At 38.6% G+C, this 16,025-nt stretch overlaps 1 protein-coding gene across 1 annotated transcript in view; it reads left to right on the forward strand.

Annotated features, from left to right (window-relative positions):
* The window catches only part of LOC140236389 (pecanex-like protein 1), a 128,475-nt gene extending 117,136 nt beyond the window's left edge, over positions 1-11,339 (forward strand). Inside the window, exon 38 of the mRNA XM_072316328.1 lies at positions 10,194-11,339. Coding sequence (XP_072172429.1) covers positions 10,194-10,475 — 282 coding nt within the window. The 3' untranslated portion in view covers positions 10,476-11,339. The remainder of the gene's footprint in view (positions 1-10,193) is intronic.
* The last annotated feature ends 4,686 nt before the right edge of the window (positions 11,340-16,025 follow it).

The raw sequence follows: 16,025 nt of genomic DNA on the forward strand, positions 1-16,025 counted from the left end.
GATGCTATCAAATTGAACTCCGGCAGTGTGTGAGCTGTGCCCTGCCTGTCCAGTGCACATCGCTAATTATTTTTTTCAAGTCAAATACGGGGGGAATCGGGTACGGATGAGGAAGAAATATTCGTGTCAGTTGACGTTCGTCCAAATAACCCACTTCCTCTTTGGGGAAGATTTCCCCAGATCACATTAGCAACATTTTTCATTTCCTTAGCGGTGCAGTTGTGGTGCGTGTTTCCAGCAGTTATCGCAAGATGCGCAGTTGTAGGTCACTTTATCCACACGTAGCACAAAGCCACAGAGCAGTTACAGTTTGTAACAGTATGTATGTGTGTTTCAGCTTGACCTTTTCTCTGCAAGGGTCATTGGACAGTAGGTAAAATGCTATGGGGCTTTCTGTGCCAATCCATACTCAAGCACACAAATTATTAATGAATATGCTATTAAAAGTGCAATTCCACTGTATGTATAAGTTAACCATGTAACAAACAAACCAAAAGAAATGAGAAAATTGCTAACAAACAAATTGATAAAAGTTCCTTTAAGGTTATACACAAGATAAGACAGTTCTGGAATTGTAAAGTTTGCCATGTTTTTGTGAAAGAGCGAGACCTTTTCTAATTAAATATCCTTCTTTGGTAGGTTATTTACACCAGCCCCCCCCCCCCCCAAAAAAAAAACAAAACAAAACAAAACAAAACAAAACAAAAGAAAAATATGCAAGAAAAAGCAGATAATCAGATAGACAAACATTCCCTTAGAATTGTTCATGGAATGAGAAAGTTATAGAATTTGAAAGGTTTTCCATGTTTTCATTAAAATGTTGTATTCATTCCACCCACAAAATACAACTTAGAAGAGGTAGTGATGTTATGAACAGACAATATTCTTATTAGTCTGTGCACAATAATATCAAGACAATATGTTTGGTTGATTATTAAGTGACTCCAACTCCCCCCCCCCCAAAAAAAAAAAAACAAAACAAAAAAAAAACCAACAACAACAACAAACATCCGTACCATGTCACCACAACACATTAAAAACAAAATGATTCAAAGGGTACAAGCTATTCCTTTTGATTTCGTGTCAAAAAAGGAAACTTGGTAAAGATAGGTGTTAGGGCAATGCATGTACTGGATGTGACAGCAATATTATAAAGTTACAGCTGTCATACATGTCTGAGCCGGAGGAAGCGTGAGAATTAAATGGGAGAAAAATATTTGTGTTAATGTTTGTTGACATAGAGTAGGTACTTCAGTCATCAGTCACCGTTCGTTAGCAGCCAAAATGCTTAGGCTGCCCCCCTTAGGGGGGAAACATACCATGTTGCTTCCGTCGATGGGAAATGCGGATCAGTGAAAGCTGTGATAAACGGAACATCGGCTCACGGACACGCTCTGAATGCAGCGGCACAGGCTTGCGGAAGAAATCGGGTCTTTGCAGAGTCCTGCAGTAAATCCTGTTTGTGCCTTTAGTACTTGTTGGGTACACCAGAAATGTTGCACATCTGTTCACTAAGCATCCATCAAGAGCAATGCATTTTTATCTCATATGCTACTCTTTTTTGCTTTGGAGAAAGTGTCAACATTATCTCATATATACCAGTGTATGTATATATATGTGACCACCCTGCTCAAACCTACAAAAAGTCGCAGATTATGATTCTCTTTGATGGACCAAATTATGTCATTTGAGTTGACGGACTCAGAGAGAGTAGTCTTTTCTCTACCTACTGTAAAAATTTGATGGCTGAAAACAAAGCCAAAACTAAGATGTTAACAATTTTTTTCTGGACAATATTTCCTTCATTGATACTTTTTTCTTTTTTTTTTTTAATGAAACTGCATCTTGTCTCCACCTTAAAATCACTTTTTAATGGATGAGGATGGGCTAATCTTATCAAGTTATATACAAATTTATAGCTCAGAGCTCATTCTTATTAAGCTATGTAGAAAAGTGGAAATTCAATTTGACCTACTCTTTGTGGGTTTTGAGCTGGATGGTCACATATTGTATATACATGTAGGCCCTCTTTTTTTTTCACTCTTTAATTCTTTAAAAGTATGTCTGTATGATAACTATATCTAGTCTCAGTGTAATTGTCTTGTAGCTTCATCTTACCTCTTCTTTTCTGAATTTAGATAATAGTTGGATTTTTTTTTCTGTGAAAAATTACCCAGTGATTTCCAAAACCCATACCATGACTTTAAGCAGTCTTTGCACACCTTGTCAGTGTCTGCACGAGCATATCAACATCATCTAGAGTCTAAATGACAGTAGGACAGACAAGAATTGATGTTTAAGCTTTTGGTTTCACGCTGTGGCAGCAATTAGGAGAATTTGGAGCCAAGGGTGCGCACCAACAAGAGCAGAGAAGGTGTCATAGGTGCTACCGAGGACGTCGAGTTCTCGTCCAAATTGACTATAAGTGATAGCATCCAGCGCTGTGCAGCTCCCCCGCTATTTTTGCCCAGTTTGATATGACTCCTCAATTGACGAGACTCTCACATCGACACTTTGATAGCTGCGGATTGGCGGTGCTCCATCGACCATTTTCATTTTTAGAAGATCTGATTTTTGTTGTTAAAAGAGCGAGCGGAATACAACAACAAACATTATACAGTAGGGTCCCAAAGTTGCCTCTTTTGTACAAATCCTCCTTATTGCATTCATGATTTTGATGATTGATGACTGATAGACAGGTTTGTTTGTTTGTTTGTTTGTTTGTTTGTTTGCCTACATGTACTTGCATTTATTTAGTTTTGTACAAGAAATTATTGGATGATGAATGACATGATGTTGAATCTGTCATGTATTTTCCATTTTCCGGTCAGCCAGCTACATATTCAGAATGCTATGACATTGTATATCAGGATTTTAATTCTGCTGTGTTTTATCCGAGAGGGCCAATTGAGGTGTTCTAGGACATGAAAAAAAAAATTGATAAACTCAGTAGATGTGACAATTCATTCAATCTGATTCAATTGAAAACATTTGAGCATGATCTAAATTTTTTTTACAGATGTTGATTATTCTTTGTGTACTGGAGCTTTGTCTCTGTCTTGAAAAGTTCAAATTCTTTCCATCAATGAAATGAGCCAAATTGTGTCAAAATTTTAAGATTTTAGTTAATGCGTTTGATAAAGTATTTGAAGGACACAACTCATTATCAAAGGTTTGATGTGTTGGTCCATAATTAGATGTGAACATTCTTATAGATTAATTCTAATTGGAGCAAATGCTTCTTTATCTTCACTGAGTTGCATCGCTTGTTCTGGTTTTGTTGTAATGCTGAAGGATGCTGTAAAACACTATATTTTTTGCGGCATGAAATTTTCGCGAATTGGAGCCGACGGCCATTTTTTCGGCATGACATTTTTGCAAGTTGCCTCTAACATTCTATGCATATAGTGTAGACAAGAACTTTCGCATGCATTTTAATTTCGCAAATCTTGGCTTGCGAAATTCGCAAAATTAAAATGCATGCGACCATTCCTCATTTTACAGTATACCTGACGTCATTCACATTCACTTCTGATTTCCAGTTTGCCAGAGATAGACACACACACACACACACACACACACAAACAAACGCAACAATAACCCATGATAGCTTTTCCACAATTAATTTGCAGTTTCTGCATCCATTAAAGTTAAGCTATGAACACAGAGGTAAAAATGTATAAATCACATTGTATGCTCCTAGTTAAAATGATACATTGTATATCTATTATGTGATATACTTTGCAAAACTGAAAAGAAGCTATAAACCGACATGAAAATTTACACATATGATACCGTAGTGGTAATTTTCTGCTCATGTGGTGATTAAAAGTCATGGAGTGTCTGCTGTTCCTGTAAAAGGAAGAGAGAGCATCCTATAGGGAAAAAAATGTCATTGTTATCATGCTCTACGCACAGGTAAAGACGGACAGGTACTGTAGAGCGGAAGGCATTTTATCTGAAAGTAGGTTAAAAAACAAGCAAGTTGTATTATTTGTCTGTTAGAGAGCCAAATGACACCAGTAGGTGTCAGACATGGACAAGCACGCATATTGGCTATGCGATTATCACAATGCATTGCTGTGCATTTAGACTAAATTCCTTATAAAATATGATAATTACCAGGCACTATGAAGCAAATATCTGTTGCCTTTGATTACATGCCATTTTCCACAGTGAAATGTGAGGATGTTTTTTTCACAGCTTGGATATATTGAAGAAAACTGTTTTGAAAGAGTGCCATCATAGGTATAAAAGTAGCATAAGTGGAAATCTAATTAAAATGTTTGGATGTCAAAACATCTAAACATGGCATCCTTCTTTGGTGATCAGGGTAGCCATCTTGATCACATGACCATGACATCATTTGTACACTGTATACGCACTGTATTTCATGGTGGTCTATTTTCGCAAGTTGACTGACATTCATGAAAGTATTTACTCGCCAAAATATTGCCTCCTTCATGGTTGATATTGTGCCAATGGCTGAAACCACTTACTTTTGTTTCTTGAAATGAAGATACTCGTATTGTTCTGTCGCTGACTGCATTTCGACAGCAAAATTTGACTGCTTGTGCCGATGTCATATAATATAGATCAGATTCCCAAACTGTCATGCTCCCAAGATATATGGCATGTTCCCAAAATATATGGCATCTTCAGTATTATCATCTCATTTGCTTTGTATTCAAATAGACCAATATTTTTCAAGCACATATCAACATATCCTGTCTTCGTAGACATCGGGATACAAAGTCCTCAATGTATCTTTGTGTTTCTTTCAAGAAAGAGACAAATTTTCTGATGTGCCGTACAAACAAACATGGAGTAGCTATATATGCATGATGTGCCAGTCAGTTGATTGAGTCAAGTGTCTTCTCAAACTCTTATTAGACATCTTGTTGGTTGATCTATTGAGAGTTTCATGAGGTTGTAAAGTTAGAATATTTATATGATTGCTATTCACACATTAACAAGCTGCAAGGTGCAGGTGTTTCCCCAAACCACTTTCATTCAATATATATATATTTTTTTTTCTCTCTCTCTCTCTTTTCATGTGAAGAATTCCTGTGAGGTTGGACTTTTTCTTAAAGAAAAATTTGCATTTGTTCATGGGTTAAGTTATTCCAAACCCCTTGTGCAATGCTGAACCTCATTCATATGAAGTTTATAGGCAGATCAGAGTCTTTGTATCCAAGAATAACATTTTGACACAGATCCCAGCCGCCAACATCCCCCACTTCCAGTGTTTACCTGTGAGGAGTGGTCCGTTTCCTTGGCAACTATTCTCTGTGCCCTGTGTGTGTGTGTGTGGCACTACTGCCTGCTCTCCAGAGAGCCCCGCATCAATCTCCCCCCTGTTGAGTGCTCTGTGATAATGTTTGCTGATAACAAGAGGTATGCTGTCATGTTGGGCGATCAAACATGAAAACAGTCCCTATCCCGCTTGTTATCTAGAGCGGCTTTTCTGCTGATGGTGCTTCGGCCATAGCACACAGCCCACTGTGCCAAGCTAATGGGAAGTCCTAATTTGAATTTCCAATACAACATGCGTATCAAAATATCAGCTTCCTTTTCTGGAGTTTTTTTTTTTTTTGTGAGCAAGAGAAGAAGGGAGTGTGAGAAAGACATAGGGAAAACCAGAGAGATGAATGGAAAGAGAGCGAGAGGGGCGAGAGAGAGAAAGATTAAGGGGGAAGGGGGGGGGCTGGGTAGAGATGGTTATCGCAGCCGAGTCTTCGAGCACGATGACGACCTTTGAGACACATCCTGTCGGAAGATGAGGATGGTAGGGATTTAGGTGAGGAGGATGTGAACAACATGAATTACAGCAATCATACATATGAGCCTTAACTTCTGTTCTTTCCCCTTTAAAAAAACAGGAGAAAGAATGAAATTGTTAATACAACAGTTTTCTGTGCTTCTGAGTAGAGTGATAGAGTTGAATTCAAATCTTACCAGTGCTTCTCTTAAAGTGGGTTTCCATGGTAAAAAAAAAAAAAATAGGCTTGACCTACTTGTAGCAATGGCTGATCCTTGCAAGAAACAAGTGAAGACAATCGTAAAATTTAATGGGAAAAAGGCGGGTGCGATAATCAGTTCATCCACAGGTCAACATGTGTAAATTGTCATGTTTGAATTTACAAACATGGTCATTGTTATGATTCTGTATGGAAAAGGCTTCTACTGTTGCCTCGTATATCGGTCATGTACAACTTTGCATCATACACAAGACTGACCCACTCCTACTTATGGTATACTTATTGTTATGCAGCTTCCAAGTCTTCGTGAATCTGCAGGAAGTGCCACGAAAAATATGAAATATAACTTTTCGTGCCCTGACAAATGGAATACAAAGGCCACCCTGATTTGATGATAAATGTTGGCTTTTGAGAGGCATGCAACATTCAAACAAGTATCTCCCCGATCGGAATGGAAGTTATGGCAGTCCTGACATTGGTGTGTGCTTGCCTGGACACTGATTTCTGGCCTCTTCCTTCCCTGTTGTTCAAGTTGTTGTTGTTGTTGTTGTTGTTGTTGTTCTTGTTCTTGTTCTTGTTGTTCTTGTTCTTGTTCTTGTTGTTATACAAACATATATACACACACACACACGCATATTTGCTTGTTATTGTGTAGCCACAAATATTGCCCTGCGGAAGCGGTAAACAGTAATGATAACAGTAAGGGGAATCAGGATATCAAGTTAAATGCCAAGTATCCCCTCTGAATAATACGAAGCCCTATCTCGGGTGCATGTAGCACGATGACAACCAACCGCCCTGCGGGGCTTTAAAAGGGTGTAAGGTTATACCCCCTTTATCGACACGCATCCCGTGCAATGCTGTGGGGGGAAACACATTGTTGACACACCAAAGAGCCGCATTCATGTTCCGTTCCATTAGCTGGCCCCACCCTTGATCTACCAGTATCCATGCACGGCACTCTTCCTGGCCCGTGGGGCTGTTTGTTGCCCAGAAGTTGTAAACAGCGAGCACAGGGGAAAGCCGGTTTGTGCATCCAAGGACATCGCTGCGTGTTGTCATGTTGATACTTTGACTCTGATTACACTCATGCCTCTAATTACAGTCCTAGTTCGTTTGAATATCACTAAAAGTCTATTGCCAAAAAGTCTGCCAGATTTACTGGATCTTCAAAGATTATGGATGTAAGCACTATTTCTGTGTCTATGAGATTTTGCTCGTATTCACAAATGATGATTTGATGTCATCAAACCTAAAATATCTATTGTTGGCCAGCAATCGGGTAGTTCTTGTAAGTTTTGCAGATATATTGTAGAGGAGAAATCTGAAAAAAGGCTAACAATCTTGAAGTATGTTTTACACAATATACTTTCATAGCATGTTAATAATAGATGAAGTTGACACTTTCACCGTATGCCAAGTGGCATCTGATTATGAGGAAAATAAAGTTAAAAAAAAAAAGTCAGGTCTTCTGAAAACATGTAAACAGGGCCCACTGTCATAGATGACTGGCTTGAAAACATGAGGATGAAAAGAAAATGTAATTTTATTGAAAAATGAAGCTGAGAGTAACATTATCTCATGTTCTGAGACTGAGTGAGTGTACTTCCCAGTTTTTTCTATTTTTCACGAGGATCAGATATTTCTGTGATATGCACACATTCCACCTGTTGAGATTTGTGTTGGCGATGAAATGGATGGGGGCAGTTGCTTACTTCATCCTATTTCTGAAAATGTCTGAGATTCCTGTATGAGTTTCAGTGTGATGCGGTATGTGGGTTTATGATGGATTTGCATTTTCGCTATTTCTGGTTATCTTATTCATGCAGTGCTATACCGCATTTACCTGTGATACAGAGTTCTGGTTAAGCGGCGCGCATATTTTCGTTCAGCAAAGCCTTTCTCCACAAACAGGGAGGCTTTACATTGTGTGTAGTGTGCTGCTTTACAGTGGTATTTGGTTGATGATGCCTATTTCTGGATGTGTTATTCAATATTTGTTACCTCAAATAGGGAGGTGTGGGTTGAGTGGCTTCAACCGTTGTTACTTCATCCACGCCTTTGGAAGGAATGTGCAGGGTCGTTGTTATGAATGTATTAGTCTGTCGTGGGCAAAGCGGTTTAAAGGGTTTGGTTGCTGCTTCTAATTCTGGCTGTATTATTCATATTTGCTGGTGCTGTTCTGGGGACCGGAATTGGTGTCTCAGTCATTTTTACTTTACTCATACCTCTAGAGTTAATGGTAGCCCCCCCCCCCCCCAAAAAAAAAAAAAAGAAAAAAAAGAAAAGAAAAGAAAAGGGGGGTGCCAAAATTCTGATGTTCACCTCACCAGACATTTCAGAGCATTCTTGTGATTTCAAAAGAAGGAGAATATTATTCATTTGTTTATTAATAATCTAGATAGTGACATATGATATCAAGTTTTTTTTTTAAATCAAGAGAACTTTGGAGTTTGTTATTGATAGAGTCACAGTGCTACATTCATACATTTCACTGAAGCTGTGGTATATGGCAGGATACAAAGGAGGTGAAACTGTATTATTGAAACAGAAGATAACATAGCAAAGTGAAAGGTTGACTGTACTGAACCTCTGGAGGTCTTTAAAACTTAACATGTTTGGTCACAAAAATCTGTGGAATCTTTGAGAAACCTGAATGTGCAAGGACATTAGCACGCCTCGCCGCCGCCGCACACGCATGTGGCGTGGTGGCAAGGCTCACCAGGACGAACGGGGTGTTGACAGGGACACTCTACCTCTGACTGATGGCCTACGATGACAGACTCCTGCCGTCAGCGCAGACCTCTTAGCCGATCTTCCCCTCTTACCGGGGACGTGATCTCGCCATCATGTTTGGAAGAGGGGGAAAGGTTTAGGGGGAGGGGGTACCATTGCTTGTGTCTTCTTGTACGTCATTTCAGAAACACAACAAACAAGTGTCGGATTCGAATGTGTGCGTGCACCTCTTTAGGGCTTCCTGCAGTAATGGCCATTAGAGAAAGTGTTTTAACAAGGTACCTCTGTGGAGAGAGGGAATGAGATTGCAGAGTGAATACTTATTTCAACCCTTCATATACTATGCCGTTGGCTATTATCTACTGATAAAATAGCACAGCATAGCACCATGTGCTTGTTCAAAGGTGATGATCGCAGACAAAACAGGTTAAAGACATTGTACCTCCAGATGTTTTTGATATGAAAATGTTTTGGAGTGTTAAACCCAAAGAGATTATACCTATAGAGTAAGTAGTCGCCATACGCGTGCGTACAAATAGTGCATCCAAAATTGAAGAGGGAGCGCACACTCAGCTCCTGGCACTGGATCTAAGTCTACGTTCAAGTCATATCTTCTCATATCATACCTGGAGTGATATGTTATTCTTCATTACAAATTTTCATTTTCAGAATCGCAATGTGGTTAATTGTTTAAATATTAGTTTCTGCGATGATACCATATCATTTGAACCATTTAGTAGAGTCCAGACCTTTTTGTTGTTCGCAAAATTAACAGTGGGAACTTGGGTGTAGACTAGACAGTAGTTGAGCACTATGACGTTTGTTTCGCGTACATTCCCACTCACGCCATAAAATCAAACAACATCAGCACCATTATGACGCTTAAACATGACCATTGTGACGTCACAATAAAACAACGCAAGGTCACTGCACCGAATATTCAAGTCGAGCGCATTTAACAGTGCGCTGCCATCTACTGTACAGGATCTGTGCAATGGCGGCTCCCACAACGCAAAATGGCAGCTCCCTCGCGCGGCTGCCTCTCTACTGGACTACGCCCTCTTGTGGTATAATCTCTTTGGTTAAACCCTGTGTGTATCATGTCTGTAGTTGGTGATATAAGACATATCAAAGAAGATTGTGAAACCCACTGTAAGTTGTGAATTGTTCTTTGAAATAGCATGAGCCATAGCAGTGACAATGATAGTGATTTCCAATTTATTCAATCGCTTTATGGAATGTTACTTTTCAAACGTTATTCTGTATTCCAGCTAATTGAATTAGTTTCACGCTACTCTACAAACAAGATTAAATCAGCTTGATTCAGTCTGTGTATATATGATATTGATAAGGGTTTGAAGAGACTTACCCTTTTCCTGGCTACAATTTGTTTTTATGATCAGATGACTGACTGCTAATTATGTCTGCTTACCCTCATGTATGTTTTATATATTTCTTCTCTTTTATTCATTCCAGATCATCGATGAATCCAAAGTGTATGACCGGCTGAACATCAACAAGTTCGTCATGTGGCCAGACGAGTCGATGCGGCAGAGCGGCGGCTCGAGTGGCTGGAAGGGTTGGTCCCCCACGCCGGGGGTGGAGGGCCAGGTGGTCCACGTCTGGGTCCCATTCCACATGGACCAGGCTCGACGGTCACACTTGGACAAGACCATCCTGCTGGTCAAGATAGACAATCGTTTCGTCCCCATCGCCGACAACGGGGTGCTGGACGTTGGACCAGAGATACATTTATAGCGCGCACTGCTGAGGACCCTGTAAGGGGGCATCAGAGGAGGAACACGATTTCATGACAAAATGGATTTGGGGTCATTACACGAGATGGCATGGCGAGTGTACATTGAGGAATACTTCCTCTGGTTGTAGGCTGAAGAATTCTTCATGGCGTCCTTATCATTTTGGATCTTCTCCTGTTGAGGGGGGAATTGGTTTGGCCGATAGCCAGCGATGACGCGCCCAGTGGACGCTGTATCGGCGATTCATTCATAGCAAGTGTAGCTCGGAAGATGCATCAGTGGTCCCATCCCACACGCAAGCCATCCTGCATGAGAGGTAAACTGCTTACGTGCCGAAAATGCCAACAATTTTTTTTCTCTCTCTCGTTTGTTTCGCAAGCGCATCACGTCGGTGTTGCGCGAAAAATTGCAGAAAAAAGTTCAGAATTCTTACGAACTGAAATACGGAAGCATTGCCATCCAACCAGAATAGATCGTCGAGAGGCCCATTCACCGATTTTCCGCTCAGATTACTCCGTGATGCTGCTGTCAGTTTGCTGGTTTGAGAAGATTCTTAACAGCACCTCATCAAAATCAGACCACCTCAAGCACGACCACACCCTGCTGCTGCCACAGTTTTAGAGTCGGACTCTCAGACCAAAAAAAAAAAAAGAAGTAGTAAATATTGTATGATTTTTTGCATGTTAGATGTATGTTATTAACTCGCAGTGCAACTCCTAGTTGGCTAAAATTGTTACACAGTTTATCAAGATGAAAAAGAAATTGTCTTTATCTTAGCAAGTCTGCAGGTTCAGACCTTATGTATGATACAATTCATGTTGAGAATCTCATAAGATTGTATGGGTTAAAGAAAAGAAGCAGAAAGTCTTAGGGAAGCTAATGTCAGAAGTTTACAGTAGCATTAAACAAATACTTTTCGCCTAATTTTTTTTTTTTTGTAGTTAGTTTTATGATTATTATTTTTTTTTTTTTAGTTGGTATTGGCAGTCAAATGTGAAATTTTCTACCAAAGCATTGTGTCTCATATTTGTTGTTAGTGTTGATAATGTTGCTCAATACACAGACTTATAAGCAGAAATACTCTCCCTTTAAGCCATTGATGTTCTTACCATCTTTTTGGATTTATTAAAACATTCTGTATTGTCTTATGTCACCAAATACAGCAGCAAGTATTATGTAGACTTTAATTAGTGCTTTGAGCAGGAAAAAAAAAACCAACAAAACAAAACACAGAGAATGTGTTCTAATGTTCATCAGAATTTCAAGCCCTCCAAATGAGTGAAAATACTTATAATTTGATATTTTCATATGGACCATTCTTTTTCGCTGCAATAGGACTAATGTAATATTTCTGTGAAAGTCAAGGCTTGTTCTTAGCCATGTAAATATATTTTTCTTTTCTTTTTCTTTTTGCTGTTGATAGAAATGAGTTTATCATTAGCTTGTTTCAAGTACCCTGAAATATACTTCTTTGTTGCAAAGTCAACAGTAAAATGAATTTTTTTTTAACTCTAACCTGTATTATATTAGATTGGATATGCTAACAGGCTGGTAGAACAGGTCATCAACCCATCTGTGTTAAAAAATACCATACAATCTAATAGAGAAGTTAATCATTTTTCTTTTTTTTTCAAATAAAATGAAAATTAGAAATAAAATGTGATATATCATAATAGCATGCTTTTGTGAAAGCTTTCACTCATAGATGAGTTTATATTCTGTCCCTGTGGGATGTGTTCTGATTGAAATCTTACATGGGATACTGTAAAAACCAGAAACATTCGTGGCACGAAACTTTTGCGAGTTGGAGCTGACAGCCTTTTATCGTGGCATGAAACTTTTGTAAATTGATGACTAGCATTTGATGCATTGTGCAAACAGAAACTTTCGGGTGCATTTTACTTTCGCAAATCTAAGCACGTCTCAAAATTTCTGAAAGTTTCATACATGCAAAAATTTCATTAGCTGTATAAATAGGCAGTTTTGAATCTTTTAAGGGAATACAACTAAAGAAACAAAAAGTCACTCTACAAAATCAAGTGATAACATAAACTACTGCTGTGAGATTACTGGAACTTATTCTACAAGTATACCATTCTTTCTACTATTATCTGTGATAAAGGCACTATTTTGAAGCTGTAAGGTGACAAAATATCCTGTGCTACGTGAAGCTCTCATTCATTCTGCATAATTGGTGCTGCATACAAAATGTTACGTGTGACTGCAGCTCAAGTTTCAATTTGTTGAAAGCAGTGTAGTGTTTACTAGGCATCTGTAGATCAGTATGACGTGTTTTTATATGTCAAAACCTCTCAGAAAGTGAACGGAGACAACTATAGAGCTGTGATGTTAGAAAACCCACCATCACCTGTGCATTTCATGTCACAAGATAATGCTAACTTGATAATGCAGAAAGCAAACAATGCAAGACTTGTTTTATTTTTCCCCAGATGCCATAATTACGATATTGTACCTTGCATGCAGACAAAATGATAATGTTAAGAGGGAGACACAAATTAGAAGAAAACTCACACTTCAACCTTCACCCCTCTGCTTAATAATATTTTGCTTTCAAGGGAATTCTCTTTGGGAAAATATTAAAGGCAAACCATTTCAAGAGCAGATAAACCTTCATTTTTATTATACCTACTACCATCAGCAGTTGCAGGAACGAAATTGAACATGCGTGCCAAGTATACTGCGCCCTCTTGTTGACCCCAGCAATTTTATGTACAGACTACCAGGTATTCACAAGTTTAAAAGATTCTGCTTGGGGGTGGGGTTGGGATGCTCTTTCAGAGGAATATCCAACTGCATTTTGTCAAGCGGCTGAGAATGGCACGCGTGAACCTTTTGCAGCTCTCGTAAATGAAATATCAGTAATGCGCTTCGTGGCACTACTTAGAGAGAATTGTTATTGTTGTTTTCTCTAGGAACTCATTCACTTCAGACATTGCTGTCATTATTGGCAATCACGTTGCCTACAGTGTCAGCGGTGTCTCGAGAGAACGTCGTTGTGGAGTCGCTGTTCACAGTGACTCATTGTGAAGTCATTTTGGTGTCGTTCTAGAGTCATTTTGAAGTCGTTTTGACATTATGAAGGAAGAAAAAATAATAATAACCATGACAGGGCTCTGACCAGACAGTACTTTGCACCATACGTGGAAACTTGTCGTAGCTCCGACCTCACGTAGAATATTACTTGTGGCGAGGACTGAGGAAGCAAAGTCTGATTTTACTGCCTCTGCACACCCGCTTGATGTACTCCTTGAAAACAGTGCAGTTTGGATTTGCCTTTATCATTCCAGACATGAGTGATACAATACAATCTTTTGTTTCTCTGTCTGTTTTTTTGTTTTCAGAGGGAAAGAAGTTGAGAGCTTCTAGAGGTGTTTTCTTTGTAGGTCATTCAGTTACTGATTCATGAGCAGTCCTTGAAGGTTTCAAGAAGAGTTTTCTATATTTTCAGCATATAGAAATTAACAGCTTAATGATGTCACAACCGTCTTATGTTGGAAGGTTAATAGGTGTTTATTTTTTTGTATTTCATGTTAGTATCCCATTTATTGGTGTACATTAGTTTATATGTATTTCCTTTGATGAGAAGGGGAATTTTGTTTTCTGCTGTGAACAACATATGAAGCCATTGCATCATCAAGTTTATTAGGGTAGTGTGGAACCAAGCTGTTAAGTCACACAGTGCTCGTACCGTATCATATGTAACGTGTAGCTGCTTATCCGTCTATTAGAACAACTTTGGAACAGTGTCATAGCATTGCTTACTCAGTTTTCTTTTATCATGATAGCAACACCTACGGCTGCTTATCAAGGAAGTTTAAGCAATGATGATATTGCCCTCCATAGATATCACTCCAGCTCATTGAAGGAAAAAAAAATGATCAAAGAGATTGAACAACAAGAATTAAAATACCACTGCATAGACTAAAGCACAAAAGCAAAAGTAAGCATGAAGCATTGAAGTGTGTCTGATGATACCATGTTTGTGTGTCTGTTTTTTCTGTGAGACAAGAAAAACAAAACAGAGATGAAAAAGAAGCTCATTGCAATGGGATTGTAAAAGGTGCATGCATGCAAAATTGAGGGGAATTAGCATAACACATATTGTCAGGGGGTCACATATGTTACAAATTTGCAGTTCCCCACCAGTACTTTGTATTTATTGTAACGGAGAGAAAAAAAAAAAATCAACCTCTTTGAATGATTGTGTGTATGATAATGTAAGTAGTGAAGGCATCGTAAAATATATTTATCATCTCAGTAATAAGCAAAGTCTATATGACACGCCAATGCCTGATATACACTATGCATTGACAAAAGTATGTTTGATTGTCATTGTTGAGGTTTTGTTTTTCTATTCATGAAAAGTACTAAAGATTTATTTGATTCTGCTCCTGTGGGGAAAAAAGACAACTGAGTTATTCTTGTAGCTGTATATTATATAAGTCACCTCTCTGTCGCTGCGGCGTTTGTACATAGAAGATTTATAGCGGGATATTTCACAGTTTTATGCGATGTATCTATATCTATAGCCGAATGATTTATGAAGAGATGCTTTAGACGATCGTGTCGTTGCTGTCGAGATTTTGTGGCGTGTAGTCATGGGCCAAGTGAAGTGTGTGTACTACTGGTTCTCTGCGTGAGTCATGCTGGCACGCAATGCAATTGTTAGCTTACACATGTGCAAATACTGAAATGTGTTTTATCACATGAATCATGTTCACGTATCTGTCATACTTTTATAGGGTTGTGTCAGTTACTCGTGACTGATGCCATTTTTACACGTATTTCTTTTGTAAGACTTGACATGTTTATTATCTTCATTTAGGTTACGATTGTACACAGATACAAAAAAACCAACATCTGTAAACAAAGACAAAGCTGTCTTGGTATTCTTTTATAAAATTTATACCGCTTGTTTCACTTTACAATTACTAACAGAAATAAGCACTTTTTTTAGGTCTACTTTCATATATGTTTTCTGTTTTCATACTTTGATTAGATGCACCTAATGAAGATGTGCATTTCGTTCTCTCAGAAAGACATCGAGTATGATGAGTGTGATGAGATTTCGTCAGTGCAAAATTGAATATCGGTTACTGGCATATCTATTTGGACTTCTAGGGATGCTTAACCTTTGACCTCTGAATCTAGTCATTGGGTCGCCCATGACCTCTGCTACCGTCCTTTCTCTAGGTCATTTCATTTGAGTTGTGTTTGTTCACATGCATGGCTGATATCAGAAAATGTGAAATTAAAACTTGGTAGTTGTTTTACGTCAGTTATTTTCTCTTCTTCTTTTTGGAGGGGGGAGGGGGCAAAACTTGCAAGGACAAAATTTGGAAACGTTCTGTGTAGAACTTTGATCAAGTATATGATTACCCTTGGGTGTCACTTTATCTTTTACTTTTAGTAGCTGTGATCTTCACATCCATGGAAATTATAATGTGATTCCATATATATATATATATATATATATATGTGTGTGTCAGAATTTAATGGTATAAAGATGCAAGTACACCTGTACACAAAA

The sequence above is a fragment of the Diadema setosum genome, chromosome 1 (assembly GCF_964275005.1).
Source record: "Diadema setosum chromosome 1, eeDiaSeto1, whole genome shotgun sequence".
Classification (NCBI taxonomy): domain Eukaryota; kingdom Metazoa; phylum Echinodermata; class Echinoidea; order Diadematoida; family Diadematidae; genus Diadema; species Diadema setosum.